The 17,105-nt window shown below is 43.4% G+C and overlaps 1 protein-coding gene across 1 annotated transcript in view; it reads right to left on the reverse strand.

Annotated features, from left to right (window-relative positions):
- Positions 1-17,105, reverse strand: part of NSF (N-ethylmaleimide sensitive factor, vesicle fusing ATPase) — a 144,301-nt gene that overhangs the window by 112,031 nt on the left and 15,165 nt on the right. Inside the window, exons 2-4 of the mRNA XM_058676301.1 lie at positions 8,978-9,063; positions 4,312-4,411; positions 2,904-2,943 (exon numbers count right to left, since the gene is read on the reverse strand). Coding sequence (XP_058532284.1) covers positions 2,904-2,943; positions 4,312-4,411; positions 8,978-9,063 — 226 coding nt within the window. The remainder of the gene's footprint in view (positions 1-2,903; positions 2,944-4,311; positions 4,412-8,977; positions 9,064-17,105) is intronic.

Below are 17,105 nucleotides of genomic sequence, written 5' to 3' on the forward strand. Positions count from 1 at the left end.
AGAAGTGGTGGTGCCCTTCAAGTGGCAATGAAGGGAGGCAGGCAGACAGGAAAATGAAGGCCCAAGTGGAGACAGGGGAGAAAAAGCCTGACACTCCATGCACCCCTTCCCTGCACCTCACCAGTCCTGTCCACTGAAAGAGCCACTCCTCTCTACAAAGATGCTCTCAGACCAGCAGTCTTAGCTACAAGTTCATAAAGAATGGAAAAAAATAATATAAGATAAAAAAAGAAAACACATAACAAAATATTGCAGATTTCAGCTGATATGTCTTCCCTGAAAAGATAAATCATGAAACAGAAAAAAAAAACTGTCATACTTCAAATGGAATTATCCTTCACAGGTATATATAAATTATAAAACACCTAAAATCATATTAAAAAGTCAGAAATAAAGAATTGCAATGGGGGCCACTGTTAATTACTGAACTGGCTAATCTTCCCCTTAGAAGCACCATGATCCCACTTGGGCACTAGTTCCTGTCCCAGCTGCCTCACTTCCCATCCAGCTCCCCTCTGGCCTGAGAAAGCAGCAGAGGATGGCCCGCCCAAAATTTTGGGGACCCTACACCCACATGGCAGACCTGGAAGAAACTCCTGGCTCCTGACTTTGGATTGTTTCAGCTCTGGCAATCGTACCCATTTGGGTAGGGAACCAGCAAATGGAAGATCTTCCTCTCTATTTCTCCTTCTCTGTAAATCTGCCTTTCCAATAAATAAATAAATAAATAAATACAATAAACACAATAAATATAATAAAAGTTTATGGAACTAAAGAAAGAAATGACAAAAAGACAAAAAAATTCAGAAATGATGAATAAATTACAGATGCTCAAAGGAAAATAGATTTGAATGAATATTTACTAAGAGATAGTAAAGAAAGGAAAACTATGAAAACAGTAAGGGTGGGATAAAGACATTTAAGATATCAGAGATAATGTGGCCAAATGGAAGACAGGTAAAGAAGGTCCAGATACATAAATGAGGACTCCTGAGAAGTTAAGCAGGTCAAGTCACGCTCGTGATGCCAGCATCCCGGGTCCGAGTGCCGGGGTGAGTTCCGCTGTTCCACTTCCTATCCAGCTCCCCACGCACACACCTGGAAAGCAGTGGAGAACGCTTGGCCCCCTATCACCCACATAAGAGAGGAAGACCTCAACAGCAGGAGCTTCAGCATGGACCAGCCTTGGCCTTTAGGGAGTAGATCAGCAGATGAAAGAGTCTCTCTGTGTGTGCTGTTTTGTCTTTTCCATAAACAAACAAATCTTAAAAAAAAAATACTCTAAGAAAGTTTTCCAGAAGAAAAAACCCCAAGTCCACAAAATAAATAGATACCCTGTATGCTAGAGAAAATCAACCCAGAATGACAAATTCCAAAAAATGCTCTAAGTTCTTGGACTTTAAAGAGAGGAAAACCTCAACACTCCCAAGTAGAAAAATCAAATTATTTACAAAAGTCAGAAAGTGAGATAGGCATTAGATTCCTCAAGATAATTATACAAAGCAAGGTAATTAAGGTGGGGTGAGGCACTGCGGTGCAGTGGGCTAAGCAGCAGCCTGGGACACCCACATCCCTGATCCGAGTGCCGGGTTTGAGTCCTGGCTACTCCAAACTTCTGGATCCAGCTTCCTGCAAATGCACCTGGGAGACAGCGGATGACGGCTGCAGTACTTGCGTTTGCCAGCACTGTGAAGTCCTGGATGGACTCCTTGCTGCTGGCTTCAGCCTGGTGCGGTCCCAGCTGTTGCAGCCCTTTGGAGAGTGAACTAGAAGATGTCACTCTGTTACTCTGCCTTTCAATTTTTTTTTTTTTTAAGCCAGACATTTGAACACAGCATTTTCAAGAAATTCAAGGGAAAAAAATGTATTAATTTCATATCCTGTCAAGCAATCCCTCAAATATTGGATCCAGAAAAACTGCACATGTACAAGGATCAGGGAGCACTGGACACACACGTGCTTCCTGGAAGAAGCCAGACGCAGAGCAGGTGTCCTCCAGCCAGGCAGTAGCCAGAAGGAGGGCTCTCGATTATTGGAGAGCCATAATTGCAGTGTTAAGAGTAAAACCAATGTAGGGTCACATGTGGAAGAAGAGCAGGTCAAAACCACATGGTTTCACACAGCAGGAAGGAAGCACCTGATGGACTGAGAGGAGAGAGGGACAGTGTCGTGACGGAGTGCTCAGGCAGGTGGCAGGTAAGATTCAGAACTAACAGGCATCAGATTCAAAGGATGTGCGGGGAGGTATAAATCCAAAAGTGATGACTAAAACAAACAGAAGCATTGTCAAATATCAAAAGAAATTTTTAAATGGCAAAGACACACATACTATAGAAATATAATTAAAACAAAGTGGCAGAACTGAAATTGGTCATATAGTAAATGATGGCTTCACCAATGTAGCCAAAGGAAAAGATTTTCAAATTATCTCATAGTGCCAAACTCAACTCTATGCTATATAAAAAAGATACATTTGAAGCCTGCTAGTTCAAAAAGGCTAAACAGAAAGAGATGGACAAAAATATAATTAGCAAATTAAAAACGAGACAGCAGTGAATGCCATCCTAATATCAAAGTATAACTCCTAACACAATGAACCAAATAAAGTTTAATCTACTTATTAGTTTGTGCACTTACTATCCACAAATAGCTTCACAGTCTTACTTAAGTCAAAAGTTGGTTCCCTTATGTTTCTAAAGCAGGATGATGCCTCACCATATGTTGAGAAAAAGGTAGATACAGACGAGAGACTCTTTCCTCACCATTTCCAGAGACTGACCAGTACTCTGACTAGAAATGAACATTTAAAGACTGACAATTGGTTTCAGAAAATTGTACAGCTCTTAATGACTGGGAACATCATACAGAAAAACTACGTCTGGTGACTAAGAAAACACACTTACCTTCTATTTCTTGGCCAATAGAAAGTCCAGCCCATTTTCGCTGTGAAATAAGAGGAGAAGATGACAATGAAAAAAAATCAATCGAAGTTAGAGAAACAGATTAAAAAAATTTCTATTCATTTCTAACTTCCTCTTAGGATGAACAAGCTCCAAGAACAAAGCATGATATGCTGCAATGTGTTGAATTGTATCCCTCTCCAAAAATATGCTTAAGTCTTAGTACCTAGTACCTGTGCAATTGACTGTGTTGAAAAACACTGTGTTTCATTTCATTTGAAAGTCGGAGAGAGAGAGAGAGGAGAGAGAGAGAGAGAGAGAGAGAGAGAAAAGAAAGAGAAAGAGAGAGAGGGATGGATCCGGATGCAAAACACAACAAATTCTCCCCTCATACTTTCAGAGACTGATTTCAGAGAATGAATTTCTGTGGTTTCAACACTCTGCCCTCTCTCCCTCATTTCTGTGTAACGGTCCTAGGAGACTAACACATACCAACACCCGCCCCCTAACCAACAGAGGCCCCCAAACACACAAAACCCACCTTTTCACAGCAAGCTTTATCAGGTCAGAATCTAAGCCACGAGATGATCCTGACAGCTTCCCTTGTGCTGGCTTAGGGAGCTGAAGGCATTTACAACCAGTTTAGCTTTCCCCCATCCTGCCTGGTTACAACAGCAAGGCAGGCCAGACTGTGGGCGGGCATTCAGGGCTGGCTTGGTATGCATTCAAAATGAGCGATTAGTGCCAACACTCCAAAGAACAGTGAGAAAAATGATTTTTGGCTGAAAATTATTTTTTTTGCCTACATGGTACTGTTTATGGGTATAGCAGAAGTAGGCAGGGGATTTGCAAATGTGCAGGACCATGGAGTCAGCAAGCAGGAGGATGGTAAGGGAGGAAAGGCTATAGACCAGGATCTGTGGTACTCCTGTCTCAAGTGCTCTGTGAGAGGCACAGCGTGAGGCAGACTCGTTCTATAGATTCCATAGAATCTTCCAACAGTTCAAGCTGTAATCATAATCATTCCAGTTATTACAGGAGTCCAGCAAGGCAAGACAATTACACCTTTCATTCTTTGGTCTGATACCAGTACACTGTAAAGTCACTATTACTACATGCCAATTTTATAAATCAAGCATCATTTTTATAACTTTCTTGTTATCCTAGTAGTTCACATCAAAACAATGTGATCCTTTAGCTGCTAGCTGACTGATGTTACTATACAATTTTTCAAAATCAGAAAAAGCTCGAGACAATAAAAGGCAGCTAAAGTAAAAATTCCTTATACGGTAGATACCTATATATTTTTGTTTAATGTAATCAAGTCTGTTACAGGGTGATGCTTGCTTGAAATGAAGCGATTCTTCTACGACTCTCAAGAACTGAAAAGAAAAGCGAGCGGCCACGTTACCTGAGGTAAGCTGAAGGCGATGCTCCCAGGCACCACGGACGGATGGGTCCTCAGGGTGAACGTGAACCTGTGATTGGGGGAGGTCCTCACAACCACGTGCCTGAAAGACAACCGCACAAGGAACAAAGAGCATTTGCAACGTGTTTCCCTCCAAGCCGCCATTTGCGGGGTACCAGGTGGCAATGCAAATTCATATGGGAGACTAGAGAAAACGACAGTACACAATTAGCTTCCAAAAGCTGTCAGTCGAGGGGTTATTTAGCTTATGGTCCCACACTGGGTTCAAATCCCAGCTCTGCTTTCTACCAACGCTGACCTTGGAAGACAGCAGCTCAAGCAACCGGGCTCTTGTCACCCACAGGGGAGACTTGGGCTGTGTTTTCAGCTCCTGGTTGTGGCCCCACCCACCAGGGCCCTGGCCATTGCAGGCATTTAGAGAGACTATCAGCAGATTTCTATCTCATAAACAAACTAATTTTTTAAAAAATGTAAAGGGATGGGATGGTATTGCGGCACAGCAAAGAAAGCAGCCACCTGCAATATCTGCATCCCATATGGGTACCAGTTTGCATCTCAGCTGTTCCACTACCAATCCAGTTCCCTGTTAAGGAATGTAGGAAACCAATGGGAGATGGCTCAAGTGCTTGGGTCCCTACACCCAACGTGGGAGACATGGAGGAAGTTCCTGACTTCAGCCTGGCTCTTCTCTGGCCTGTGCAAGACAGCGATCAGCTCTCTCTCCCTCTTCTTCCCTCCCTTCCTCCATCTTTCTCTCACACTCTTTGTAACTACGCCTTTCAAATAAACAAATCTTAATATTTCAGGGGCTGGCATTGTGGCACAGTGAGTTCAGCTGTCCCCTGCAAAGCCATGTCTCATATTTGAGTGCCAGTTTGCACTTTGGATGCTCTGCTTCTATCCAGCTCCTGGCAAATGGCCTGGGAAAGCAGCAAGAGCAGTCAAGTACCTGGGCTCCTGTCACCCACGTGGGAAACCCAGATGGAGTTCCAGGGCCCAGCTTTGGCATGACCCAGCCCCAGTCCTGGCCAGTGCAGCCATGTGGGGAGTAAAGAACATAATATCTGTGACTTCCTCTCTCTGTCATTCTGTCTTACAAATAAATAAAATAAATCTTCAAACAAACAAACTGTCATCAATTCAAACTGTTTTTGGGGACATATGGATAACCCTGGGCCAAGCAAAAATCAGATGGAATGCAGCCAAGCTAAACAGATGACATACCAGGTAAATTTCAACTTTATTACACTTCAGTTTTAAGTAAAGCTAAACCAGCAATGTAGGGTTCTCAATATTGGGTAAAAACTGTAAATTTCCTCTCCTGCATTATTTTTTTAAAGATTCATTCATTTCTTTTTTAAAAAAAAGATTTATTTATTTTATTACAAAGTCAGATATACAGAGAGGAGGAGAGACAGAGAGGAAGATCTTCCATCCGATATTTCACTCCCCAAGTGAGCCACAACGGCTGGTGCGCGCCAATCCGAAGCCGGGAACCAGGAACCTCTTCTGGGTTTCCCACGCGGGTGCAGGGTCCCAATGCTTTGGGCTGTCCTCAACTGCCCTCCCAGGCCACAAGCAGGGAGCTGGACGGGAAGTGTAGCTGCCGGGATTAGAACCAGCGCCCATATGGGATCCCGGAGCGTTTAAGGCGAGGACTTCAGCAGCTAGGTCATGCCATCGGGCCCCTAAGATTCATTCATTTTTGTTGGAAAGTCAGATATACAGAGAGGAGGAGAGACAGAGAGGAAGATCTTCTGGTCTGATGATTCATTCCCCAAGTGACTACCACGGCCGGTGCTGTACTGATCCCAAGCCAGGAACCTGGAACCTCCTCCAGGTCTCCCACACAGGTGCATGGTTCCAAGGCTTTGGGCTGTCCTCGACTGCTTTCCCAGGCCACAAGCAGGGAGCTGGATGGGAAGTGGGTCTGCCAGGACTAGAACCAGCGCCCATATGGGATCCTGGCACGTTGAAGACAAGGACTTTAGCCACAGGGCCACCGCACCAGGTCCTCCTGGATTATTTCACATCCTGCCTCATTATGTGTGTCTCCTAGAGTTCATGGTAGAAACTTAACCCTCCAAGTCCTGCTGTTACTAGTATCTGGAGGTGGGCCTCTGGGAGAGGATGAGGGTTAGATGACGCCATGAGGGTGGGGCCTGGGAAAGCATCAGAAATGGCTTTACAAGAAGATGGAGCGAGAGCTGATTGGCTACACCTGCTCTGATTCACCATGGTAGGTGGTAAAAAATCCCTCTCACCAGATGTCCCATGTGCCATGCTCTGGACTTCCAGGACCATAAACCAAACAAACCTCTATTCTTGCTAAAAGATGCCAGCTCAGGCATTTTGTTTAAGCAACAGAAAACAAACACAGATCCTAATAAAATAAAAAGAGGGGAAACAAGCTAGCAGAACTAGAATATAGCAGGCAAAAAAGGTGTTTTAAAACTATCATTCGATCTCTGGAAATTTTCTCAACAAGCTGAAACAACAAATATCCAAGAGATAGTTAAAATGAAAACTCCCAGAAATATAACCACTTTCATGTAGATATCAACATTTGCTATTTCAAAGGGTTTTGTGCTAATTCCCTGCTCAGGAGTTACTTATAAACAGACAAATGATAGCTATCTCACGAAACATGATATATATGATATATACACCTCATGATACCATCCCACTTCAAAAAACTAACAAGGACTATTTTAAATACCTTCCTCAGTACAGTGAAGATCTGACACACGTAAAATCCCCACAAGATAGTTTATTTGGTGACCGTCCTGTGTCCCAGTCACCCTCATGGACTCATCAGCACCATACATAACACACTCATGTGGCAAAGGCTGTTCTTCTGAAGCTAAACACCACAGATGATGAGCAATTCTTTTTCTTCAAAACTTTTGTTTATTTATTAGAAAGGCAGATATACAGAGAGGAGATACAGAGAGAAGGATCCTCTGTCTGCTGATCCATGCCCCAAGTGGCCACAATGGCTGGAGCCTCCTCCAGATCTCCCACAGGGGTGTATGGCCACCCTCCATTGCTTTCCAAAGCCATAAGCAGGGAACTGGATGGAAGTGGAACAGCCAGGATTAGAACCAGTGATCATATGCGATCCAGGTAAGGACTTTAGCCACTAGGCTACAGCGCCAGGCTCCATGAGGGGCAAATCTAACTCAGTGAGACTCATTCTTTTCCCAACAGCTTTAAACAAACAAGAAAGAACACAGTTAAAACCCTGCCTGGTCAAGGCTTACTTCCTACACCTACTTGTGATACCAAAAATCAGAAGCCTGTGAAGGCACTCAATTACCAAGGACTTCCAAGCTTTGGCAAGGAACGATGTGAGGCAGTTAAAATAAATCATGATGGGGCCCAGCACAGTAGCCTGGTGGCTAAAGTCCTCGCCTTGCATGTGTCAGGGTCCACTTAGGCACCGGTTTGTACACTGGATGCTCCACTTCCCTTCCAGATCCCTGCCTGTGGCCTGGGAAAGCAGTGGAGGATAGAGCAAAGCATTGAGACCTTGCACCTGCGTGGGAGACCTGGAAGAGGCTCCGGGCTTTCAACTTTGCATCAGCTCAGCTCAGGCCATTGCAGCCACTTGGGGCTGCAGATGAAAGATGAAAGATCTTTCTCTCCGTCTCTCCTTTTCTCTCTGTGTATCTGACTTTGTAATAAAAACACATAAATCTTTAAAAAAAAATCAATAGTCAATTGTTGCGCATCCTCCAACCGTCAGGTCCCTGAGGTTATCCTAATAGCTAATATTTATGGAGGGCTCATTCACGTGTTGGGCACCGTGCGTTTATTATCTAACTTAGCATCACTCCCTTTATACACACTAAGACAATCAGACACAGAGATGGAAGATAACTTACTTACGGCAACCCAAGCCAGGATCCAGGCTCAGACTCTAGAACTAACCAGCTAGCCAAGACTAGCTGTTTACACATCATACTGATGTGATTCTCACCATCAGTACGAACACAGTTCTGCTAAGGAAATCAATACAGAGGGTGCAACACGGTAGCGTAGTGGCTAAATCTTTGCCTTGCATGCACCGGGATCCCAAGTGGGCACCGGTTCATGTCCCAGTTCATGTTCATGTCCAGTTTATGTCCCGGTTCATGTTCTGGGTGCTCCACTTCCCTTCCAGCTCCCTGCCTGTGGCCTGGGAAAGCAGTAGAGGACGGCCCAAAGCCTTGGGACCCTGCACCCACACGGGAGGCCTAGAAGAAGCTCCTGGCTTCAGACTGGCTCAGCTCTGGCTGCTGCGGCCACTCGGGGAGTGAACAAGTGAATGAAGGATCTTTCTCTCCTTCTCTCTACAAATCTCCCTTTCTAATAAAAATAAATCTTATTTAAAAAAAGAAAATCAATAGAGAATAACAAGCTGTATCGAGAAAGGTATGTGTATTTTTCATTTTCTTTTTTTATTATTATTTTATGATACGCTTCCACAGAAGTATGTATAGTTTTAAAACCGTTGTAATTATCAAAATTTGACAGTGTACCAGGTGAAACACATAACTCCTTCTCATCTTCATCTTCCAACTTAGGAAGAGAAATTTTTAAAAATTACCTCAGAAATTTCTAAAATTCCACTTAGCAAGTTAGCACAAAATGGTCAGATACTCACTGGCCGCACTGGAAATCCTTTTCATTGACAACTGCACAGTTGGTTAAAGACAACTCATCCGTAGGACATCGCGCAGCCTGCATGCTCTGAGGAGAAATCAAATTAGGTCATATTTTACATCTTCAGAAATATTTTGTGCCCTCTTGTCCTCTATTCATCACTATAAACACTGTTAACTCCCGGTGATAATAGCAAAGCCTGCCTATGGGAGGAGGCTCCTTCCCAGTCCCCTTGGCTTTGCGGAACTGCCAATCACAGCCGGTGCAAGCACACACACTCCTCTTCCATGCTTCGGGTTCTCTTCCCATTGGTGCTGGAGGAGACACGCTCTCCCTTCCACACCACACACAGAGGAAGACATGCTGCCCTCGGGGACTGGGAAACCATCACCAAGAAGCACACTCTAACAGCCACAAACACGGACCTGACCACCAAATCACAGTCCTTGGAGCCAGTTCTGAGCACTACGGGCCAATAAACTCCTTGTTGTTCAAGCTTATCTGAATTGGTTTTCATTCTCATTCAGAGACTTGTGGCTGGTAAAAAATGTGATGAATTCAATAAATACGACAAGGTATATTATGGAAAAGTATTTTTGTTGTAAGAGATCCCAAGTAGATATGGCCGAGCTTGAACTTCTTCCAAGTATAGTCGGCCCTCTCCATCCACAGCTTCTGCATCCATGGATTAAACCAACTACAGATAAAAAATATTTGAAACAGTTGTGTACTCATCATATACAGACCTTTTGTATTCATCCCTTAAACAATAAAAGATAACAACATTATAGAGGATTTGCACTGTATTTAGTATTACAAGTAATGCAGGAATGGCTTAAAGTTTCCATGATGACATAGCTAGGTTACATAATCACAGCATCATGAGGGACTTTGGCGCCCTGGGATCTGGTGTCTGAGGGGCCACGGGTATCAATGGACGACTGTGTCTCTCAGCAAAAATAACTACAGAACACACATGCACATCCAGACAGAGTTTGAACAGCATTTAAATTTATTCATTTATTTGTCCATTTCTTTATTTGAAAGTCAAGGAGAGAGAGAGAAGAGACAGGGTGAGATCTTCCATCTGCTGGTTCACTCCCCAGATGGTTGAGCGGTCAGCACCTGGCCAGGCTGAAGCTAAGAGCCAGGAGCCTCTTACAGGTCTCCCACATGAATCACAGTGGTTCAAATATTGGCACATCTTTCACTGCTTTTCTTAGGCCATTGGCAGGGAATTGGACTGGAGGTGGAGCAGCCGGGATGCACACCTGCACATATGGCATGCCAGTGTGGCAGGCAGCACTTTTATCTGTTACACCACAATGCCGGCCCCCGAACCAGCAATTTAACAGCCTTTTTAGTCAGCAGCTTCTAACAAACATTTGTTTGTATAATGTATTTGGCTCACAACCTCTCCATCATTTTCTAAGGTTTTCTTCTGAGCTATGACAATCACCATCATTGTCACTTTATAACTAAAGTACCTATTCTTCAAACTTCAAGACTGAGCTGATTATTCTTAAATTTTGTCTCTCAAATTCAAATTTGTACTACAAAATGAATGATTTTTGCTACACTGCTTTTACCATAACTCAAAGGCTGTCTCCATGTTATTTTCCCAGTTCCTTAGGACAACAGTCTCTAAATTGGGATATGCACACTTATTTACAAGATAATCATTTAGAGTACAAAAAAATTATGGTACTTCTATCTATATTTCTTTTACGTCAATTTTCACTAAAGATAAATCCCAACCTAAGTATACTTTGCCTTAAAATAAACCTACCAAATTCTTCATAATCTACCACGCCTTCAAAAATTCACAGCAAGAGGAACTAGCATTGCCGCATAGCAGTTAAGTCAATGCCAGTATCCCATACAGACACTGGTTCACATCTGGTTGCTCCACTTTTGATCCAGCTTCCTGGGAAAGCAGAGAAGGATGGTCCAAGGCCATGGGACTCTGTACCCATGTGGGAGACCCGGAAGCTGATCCTGGTCCGGGTTGGGCACGATGGCCTAGTGTTCCAGGATGTCATATGGGCACCAGTTCATATCCCAGCTGCTCCACTTCCCTTCCAGATCTCTGCTAGTGGCCTGGGAAAGCAATCGAGGATGGACCAAAGCCTTGGGACCCAGTACCCATGTGGGAGACCCAGAAAAAGCTCCTCCTACCTCGTGGCTTCAGATCAGCTCAGCTCCAGCCATTGTGGCCACTTAGGAAGTGAACCAGCAGATGGAAGATCTTTCTCTCTGTCTCTCCTCCTCTCTGTATATCTGACTTTCCAATAAAAATAAATAAATCTTAAAGAAAAAAAACAGATCCTGACTCCTAGCCATTGGCGCCAAATGGGAAGTAAAACAATAAATGGAAGATTCTCTCTCTCTCTCTCTCTCTCTCTCCCTCTCTCCCTCTCCCTCTCTCTCTCCCTCCCTTTCAAATAAGTAAATCTTTTAAAAATATATAATACAATTTGAGTAATATATTAATATGTAAGAACAAATAGATGAAAATTCACTAGCTACATTTCAATAAAACTTTTTCATAACATGATCAAGCTTAGAAAAGAATGATTTTGAAAGTACAGCCAAATTCTGATACAGATTTTGAATGTCATTAAAAGAAGCAAAATAAACTGAATCTAGAAACAGCTCTCTGAAGTTTTGTCATAAAATAGTACACTAATACTTAAAAAATGATCTGAACTTTGCATTCTATATTAATAAAAACTGTCAACAGAATATTATACATTTCATCTTTATCTCGTCTTTCATTCATTTTGTTTTACTATGTATTTTAACTATTAGTATGGCATTTGTAAATCTATTTGGATATGTATTGGGTTACTTCGGTGCTTCATGATCCAATATTGAGAAATTGTTCACGCAGAACATGACACAAATAAAACCAAGACCCTAAGCCTGCTTTCTGAATCAGACAACATTTTGCCAAAGGTCACAGCTTGACCAAGCATCTGACAAACATATAATGAACTTTCTTCATTTTCCCATCTTCTAACTCTCTCTCACCTGTGAACATATTCCTTTTATATCCTCTCTGTTAACCCCAGACAGTTCCTTGTCTGGTCAACTCCTACTAGGACTGTCACCTTAGATGATACTTTTACCGCCAAGTATTCAGGATTTCTGTTCTTCCCAAATGAACTGACATAAACTTCATATGGAAGTGCCACTTTTACTGTCCGCTACATGTTGGCATTGCACATAAGGCAATGAGCTTCTCGTTGAAGGAGACATGTCCTTGTTCAAGCCCACAGCTCCCGAGGCCAGTGTACCGCACGGCAAGTGAGTACTCGGCAAACATTTACTGAAGACATAAACTTGCAGAGCAATACAAACTTACCTCTAGAATAAGCAATCCACAGATGTACACAAGGACTGATCATTTCAAGACTACTTAGAAAATTACAAAATTTAACTAAATCACGTAATAGATGAAAATTACACAGAATCAATAAAGCCGAAGTAATAAAAATTTACATAACATTAATCTAACCTTTGAATCTGTAAACGTGCTTGTTAAATGCACTTCAAAAAGAGTGAAAAAAAATTTGCAGAAGTCATCTGGCTGGCCAACTAAAACAGATGCTGTGAGCAAAAGGCCTCCCTAACTAGAAGCAAGAAGCATCTGTGTTTTTATGGTAAGCCAAGCAGGGTATCACACTTCTCAACAGAATCCCTATAAATAGTGGCCACCTACTTACAATGATAATACCAAGTGAAAATTCTTTAATTTCTCTAACACTAACCTTGCCTCTAGGAAACAATAATAAAAGCCATTACTACATCCATGCAGGGTTTTTTTTAATAAGATTTGTTTATTTTTATTACAAAGTCAGATAAACGGAGAGGAGGAGAGACAGAGAGGAAGATCTTCTGCCCGATGATTCACGCCCCAAGCGGCTGCAATGGCTGGGGCTGTGCCAATCCGAAGCCAGGAGCCAGGAGCCTCCTCCAGGTCTCCCACACAGGTGCAGGGTCCCAAAGCTTTGGGCTGTCCTCGAACTGCATTCCCAGGCCACAAGCAAGGAGCTGGATGGGAAGTGGGGTCGCCGGGATCAGAACCGGTGCCCATATGGGATCCCGGGGCGTTCAAGGCAAGGATTTTAACCACTACGCTATCGCACCAGGCCCCATCCACGCAGTTATTAGGAAATGAAAAGATAAAGGAGATACGCAGTTTTATACAAGCATAGTTGTTCGAATTCATGGAACACTAAACTGTCTGAATGCTATAGAAATGTCTTCATTGTAACAATCTGAAATGTCAAAAATTATAAACACTGCTGCCCTAGAGAAGAAATTTCCATAAATCTTAAATGAATGTTTAACGGAAGTAATTGTATCATTACTTATTAGAGAGCCTTTAAAGTGCAGAATGAGAATTTGCTTTTATCATCAATAGAACTGGGAGACTTCTCTACGCCTCCTTTGGACGACACTGCAGTTTCAGAACTGAAATAGCAAACCTTTAAAAGTTCACTTTCAAACATTGGACTATTTAGGGGCTGGCATTGTGGGACAGTGGGTTAAGCCACCACCTGTGATGCTGGCACCCTATCTGGGCAGCAGTTTGTATCCCAGCTGCTCCACTTCCGATCCAGCCCCCTGCTATGCACTTGGGAAACAGCAGAAGATGGCCCGAGTGCTTGGGTCCCTGCACCCACGGGGGAGACACAGATGGGAGTCCTGGCTTCTGGCTTTGGCTTGGTCCAGGCCTGGCTGTTGTAGCCATCTGGGAATGAACCAGTGGATGGAAGATTTTTCTCCCTTCTCTCTGTGTAAATATCTTTCAAATAAATCTTGAAAAATGAAGAAGAAAAAGAAAAAAAGCTGAGCTAATGACATGATTTATTGTTCATCAAATAATTTTACAGCAAAATAAACAGAGGAAAAAAAACCAGAGAGAGCATGCTATGTGCCTAGCAGAGCCCTTCACCAAACGGCTGCCCTGTCCTAGGCCCCCATCCTCTGGCTGCTTCAATTGCTGTGTGCTTCTCCCTAGGGGAAGGGATGGACAGAAAACATGAACTTGCCTCAGGACCAGTTCAGCTGTATAGTCTCACGATTATTTCTTACGAGAGAATATTTCCTGAAAAACGACATTTTATAGCCACACACCATTCAATTACTAAAATGAAAAATTTGAACTATGCATAAGTGCTGCCGCAAGAAGTTCCATTGGCTAGTGCTGGCCTGAAGCTGTGCAAGAAAGGCCAACAGTAATGTTCCTGTGCCAGCCTAAAGAACTCCTCTGTGCTACAAATCCCTATACTGGGGGGCACATGGGGTATGCAGCAGTTAAGATATCGCTCATGACCCCCACATCTTACCAAACAGTGTCTGGTTGTAGACCCAACTGTTTCTAATTCCAGGTCTCTCTTTTTCTCTCTGCCTCCCAGATAAATTTTTAAATGTTTAAAATACAATTCTGTTGGGCCCGGCGCAATAGCGCAGCAGTTAAAGTCCTCGCCTTGAACACGCTAGGATCCTATATGGTCACCAGTTCTAATCCCAGCGGCCCAGCTTCCCATCCAGCTCCTTGCTTGTGGCCTGGCAGAGGATGGCCCAAAGCCTTGGGAAGCTGCACCCGCATGGGAGACCCAGAGAAAGATCCTGGCTTCGGATTGGCTCAGCTCCAGCCGTTGCGGCCGCTTGGGGAGTGAACCACTGGACAGAAGATCTTCCTCTCTGTCTCTCCTCCTCACTGTATACCTGCATTTCCAATAAAAAATAAATAAAATCTTTTTTTTAAAGAATTACAATTTCTGTTAAAATTTAGAAGTCACATAGGACTAGAAGTGATGGGGTAGCAGTAAGTTAAAGACGTATGTCTTACATTTCTCATTTTAGTAATAACCTTAACATTCTTAAGCTCAGACCAGTAACTATTCACAAAAATGAACATCTTTTAAAATCTATTTTTTATTTGGAAAAGCAGATTTGCAGAGAGAAGGAGAGTCAGAGAGAAAGATTTTCCCATCCACTGGTTCACTCCCCAAATGGCTACAATTACGAGCCAGAAGCCAGGAGCTTCTTCCAGGTCTCCCACGTGGGTGCAGGGTCCAAAGGCTTTGAGCCTTCCTCTACTGCTTTCCCAGGCCACAAGCAGGGAGCTGGAAGGGAAGGGAACAGCTGGGACACAGACTGGTGCCCATAGGGGATCCTGGCACTTGGAGGTGTAGGATTAGTTAATCAAGCCACCATGCCAAGCCCAAAGAAGAACCTCTTAACACTCTAGATCCTTAGAACTTCCTTACAAATGGGGCCCAAGCACTACAGCTCAGTGGCTAAATACTCACCTTGTGAGCACTGGGATCCCATATGAGTGCGTTAATGGACTGGTTGCACAATTTAGGGAGTGCTTTGAAAACCACTCAGGTACATGTTCAAAATGATGATGTTTATTCATGAAATATATTTCAAAAAGTGCTAACACCATCAATAGCCTTTCAAGTGACTTACTCATATTCAAAATTGCAGGATCACCCACCCCTTAGTACCTTTCCTCTCCTCCCCACCACCACATACACACATGATGGAGGGCTAGGACCTAGTCATTCTGTTTCTGCACTGCCACCTGCACTTCATTCCTCCCTTCTACTCTCACGTCACTAACCTAGTTCAGCTACCATCAGCTCCAGCCTAAAAGCTATGATAGCCCAGCTGACTCCTCAGGATCTAACCTGACCCCCAATTCGGCCTTGGCAGGGTACTTAGAGCCACCCGTGCAGGATCTATCCTCAAACTCATCCTCTACCTCGGGATCCCACACCAGCCCCTGCACTCCATCTTCCAAACTGCACACAGCTCCTCCTACTGTTCCTTTTGCCCAAATCCCTTTCACCTACTGAAATCTAGCCCACCTTGAAAAAACCAAGTTCATGGAATTCCTGGAGTGCCTCCTTTGTCTTGAGTCTCAGACTGCCTACATTAGAGCTGGTCGAGCCCCTTGGCTTCCCCCAAAGACTCAAAGCTCTGACTCCTGTGCCACTCACTGACTATGTGATAAACGTTACTAACTTCTTCTTAGCACTTTTTGAAATGTATTTCATGAAACAAAAAGTCATCACTTTAAACATAAACTTGAGTGGCTTTTAACGCCCTCCCTAAATTGTGCAACCGTCAGCATTGCCTAATTCTAGAGCAGTTACATCAGCCTCAGAAAGAAGTCTGTACTTTAATTAGCAGTTAGTCTCAATTCTTCCTGCCATTTGTCCCTGGTAATCACTAGTTTAATTTCTGTATCTATGTGTTCACCTATCCTAGACATTTCATATAAATAGTGTAATTTGTCATCCTTGTGCCCAGCTTTTCCCTTAACACATGGTTTTTAAGATCATCCCATCGTAGCATGTAACCCTTCTTTACATGATTGGCTAAATTTTACTGATTCATCAGCTGATAACCATTTGGGCTGCTTGGTTATTAGGAACAATGCTGCTATGAATATTCTCATAAAAGTTTTCAATTCTCTTGAAAAGAACAGAATTGCTACATTTAAATTTTTTAGGAACGGTCAAACATTTTTCCCACAATGATTGCACCATTTTACATTCTCACCAGCAATGAATTTCATTTTCTCTACATCCTTGCAAAATTCACACTTAAAAAAAAAAAGGACAGTGTCAGCACTGTGACGCAGAGGGTTAGGTTGTCACCTGTTTCACTGGCATCCTATGCAAATGCTGATTCCTGTCCCCTCTGCTCCACTTCCAATGCAGTTATCTAAGATGCCTGGGAAAGCAGCAGATGACCGCTCAAATACGTGGACCCTGGCCACTCACTTGAGAGAGCTAGATGAAGCTCCATGCTTGAGCCTGGCCCAGCCCAGCCCCAGCCACTGGGACCATCTGCGGCAGTGAATGAGTGAATGGAAGATCCGTCTCTTCCTCTTTAACTCTGCCTTTCAAATAATAAATCTTCAGGGAAAAAAAAAAATTTTCAGACATCCTAGTGGGCATGAAAAGCTATCTGAGTCTAGGCCCCTTGCTCCCACTGCAGTGGCACCTAGGTAGGCGTGGGGTTCTGGAGACTCAGTTGGGGCCAGCAAAGTGGAGCAGGCCTGATAATTCCCACATGTGTTTGGGTACAAAGCGGGCAGC

This window comes from Ochotona princeps, chromosome 17, assembly GCF_030435755.1.
Source record: "Ochotona princeps isolate mOchPri1 chromosome 17, mOchPri1.hap1, whole genome shotgun sequence".
Classification (NCBI taxonomy): Eukaryota; Metazoa; Chordata; class Mammalia; order Lagomorpha; family Ochotonidae; genus Ochotona; species Ochotona princeps.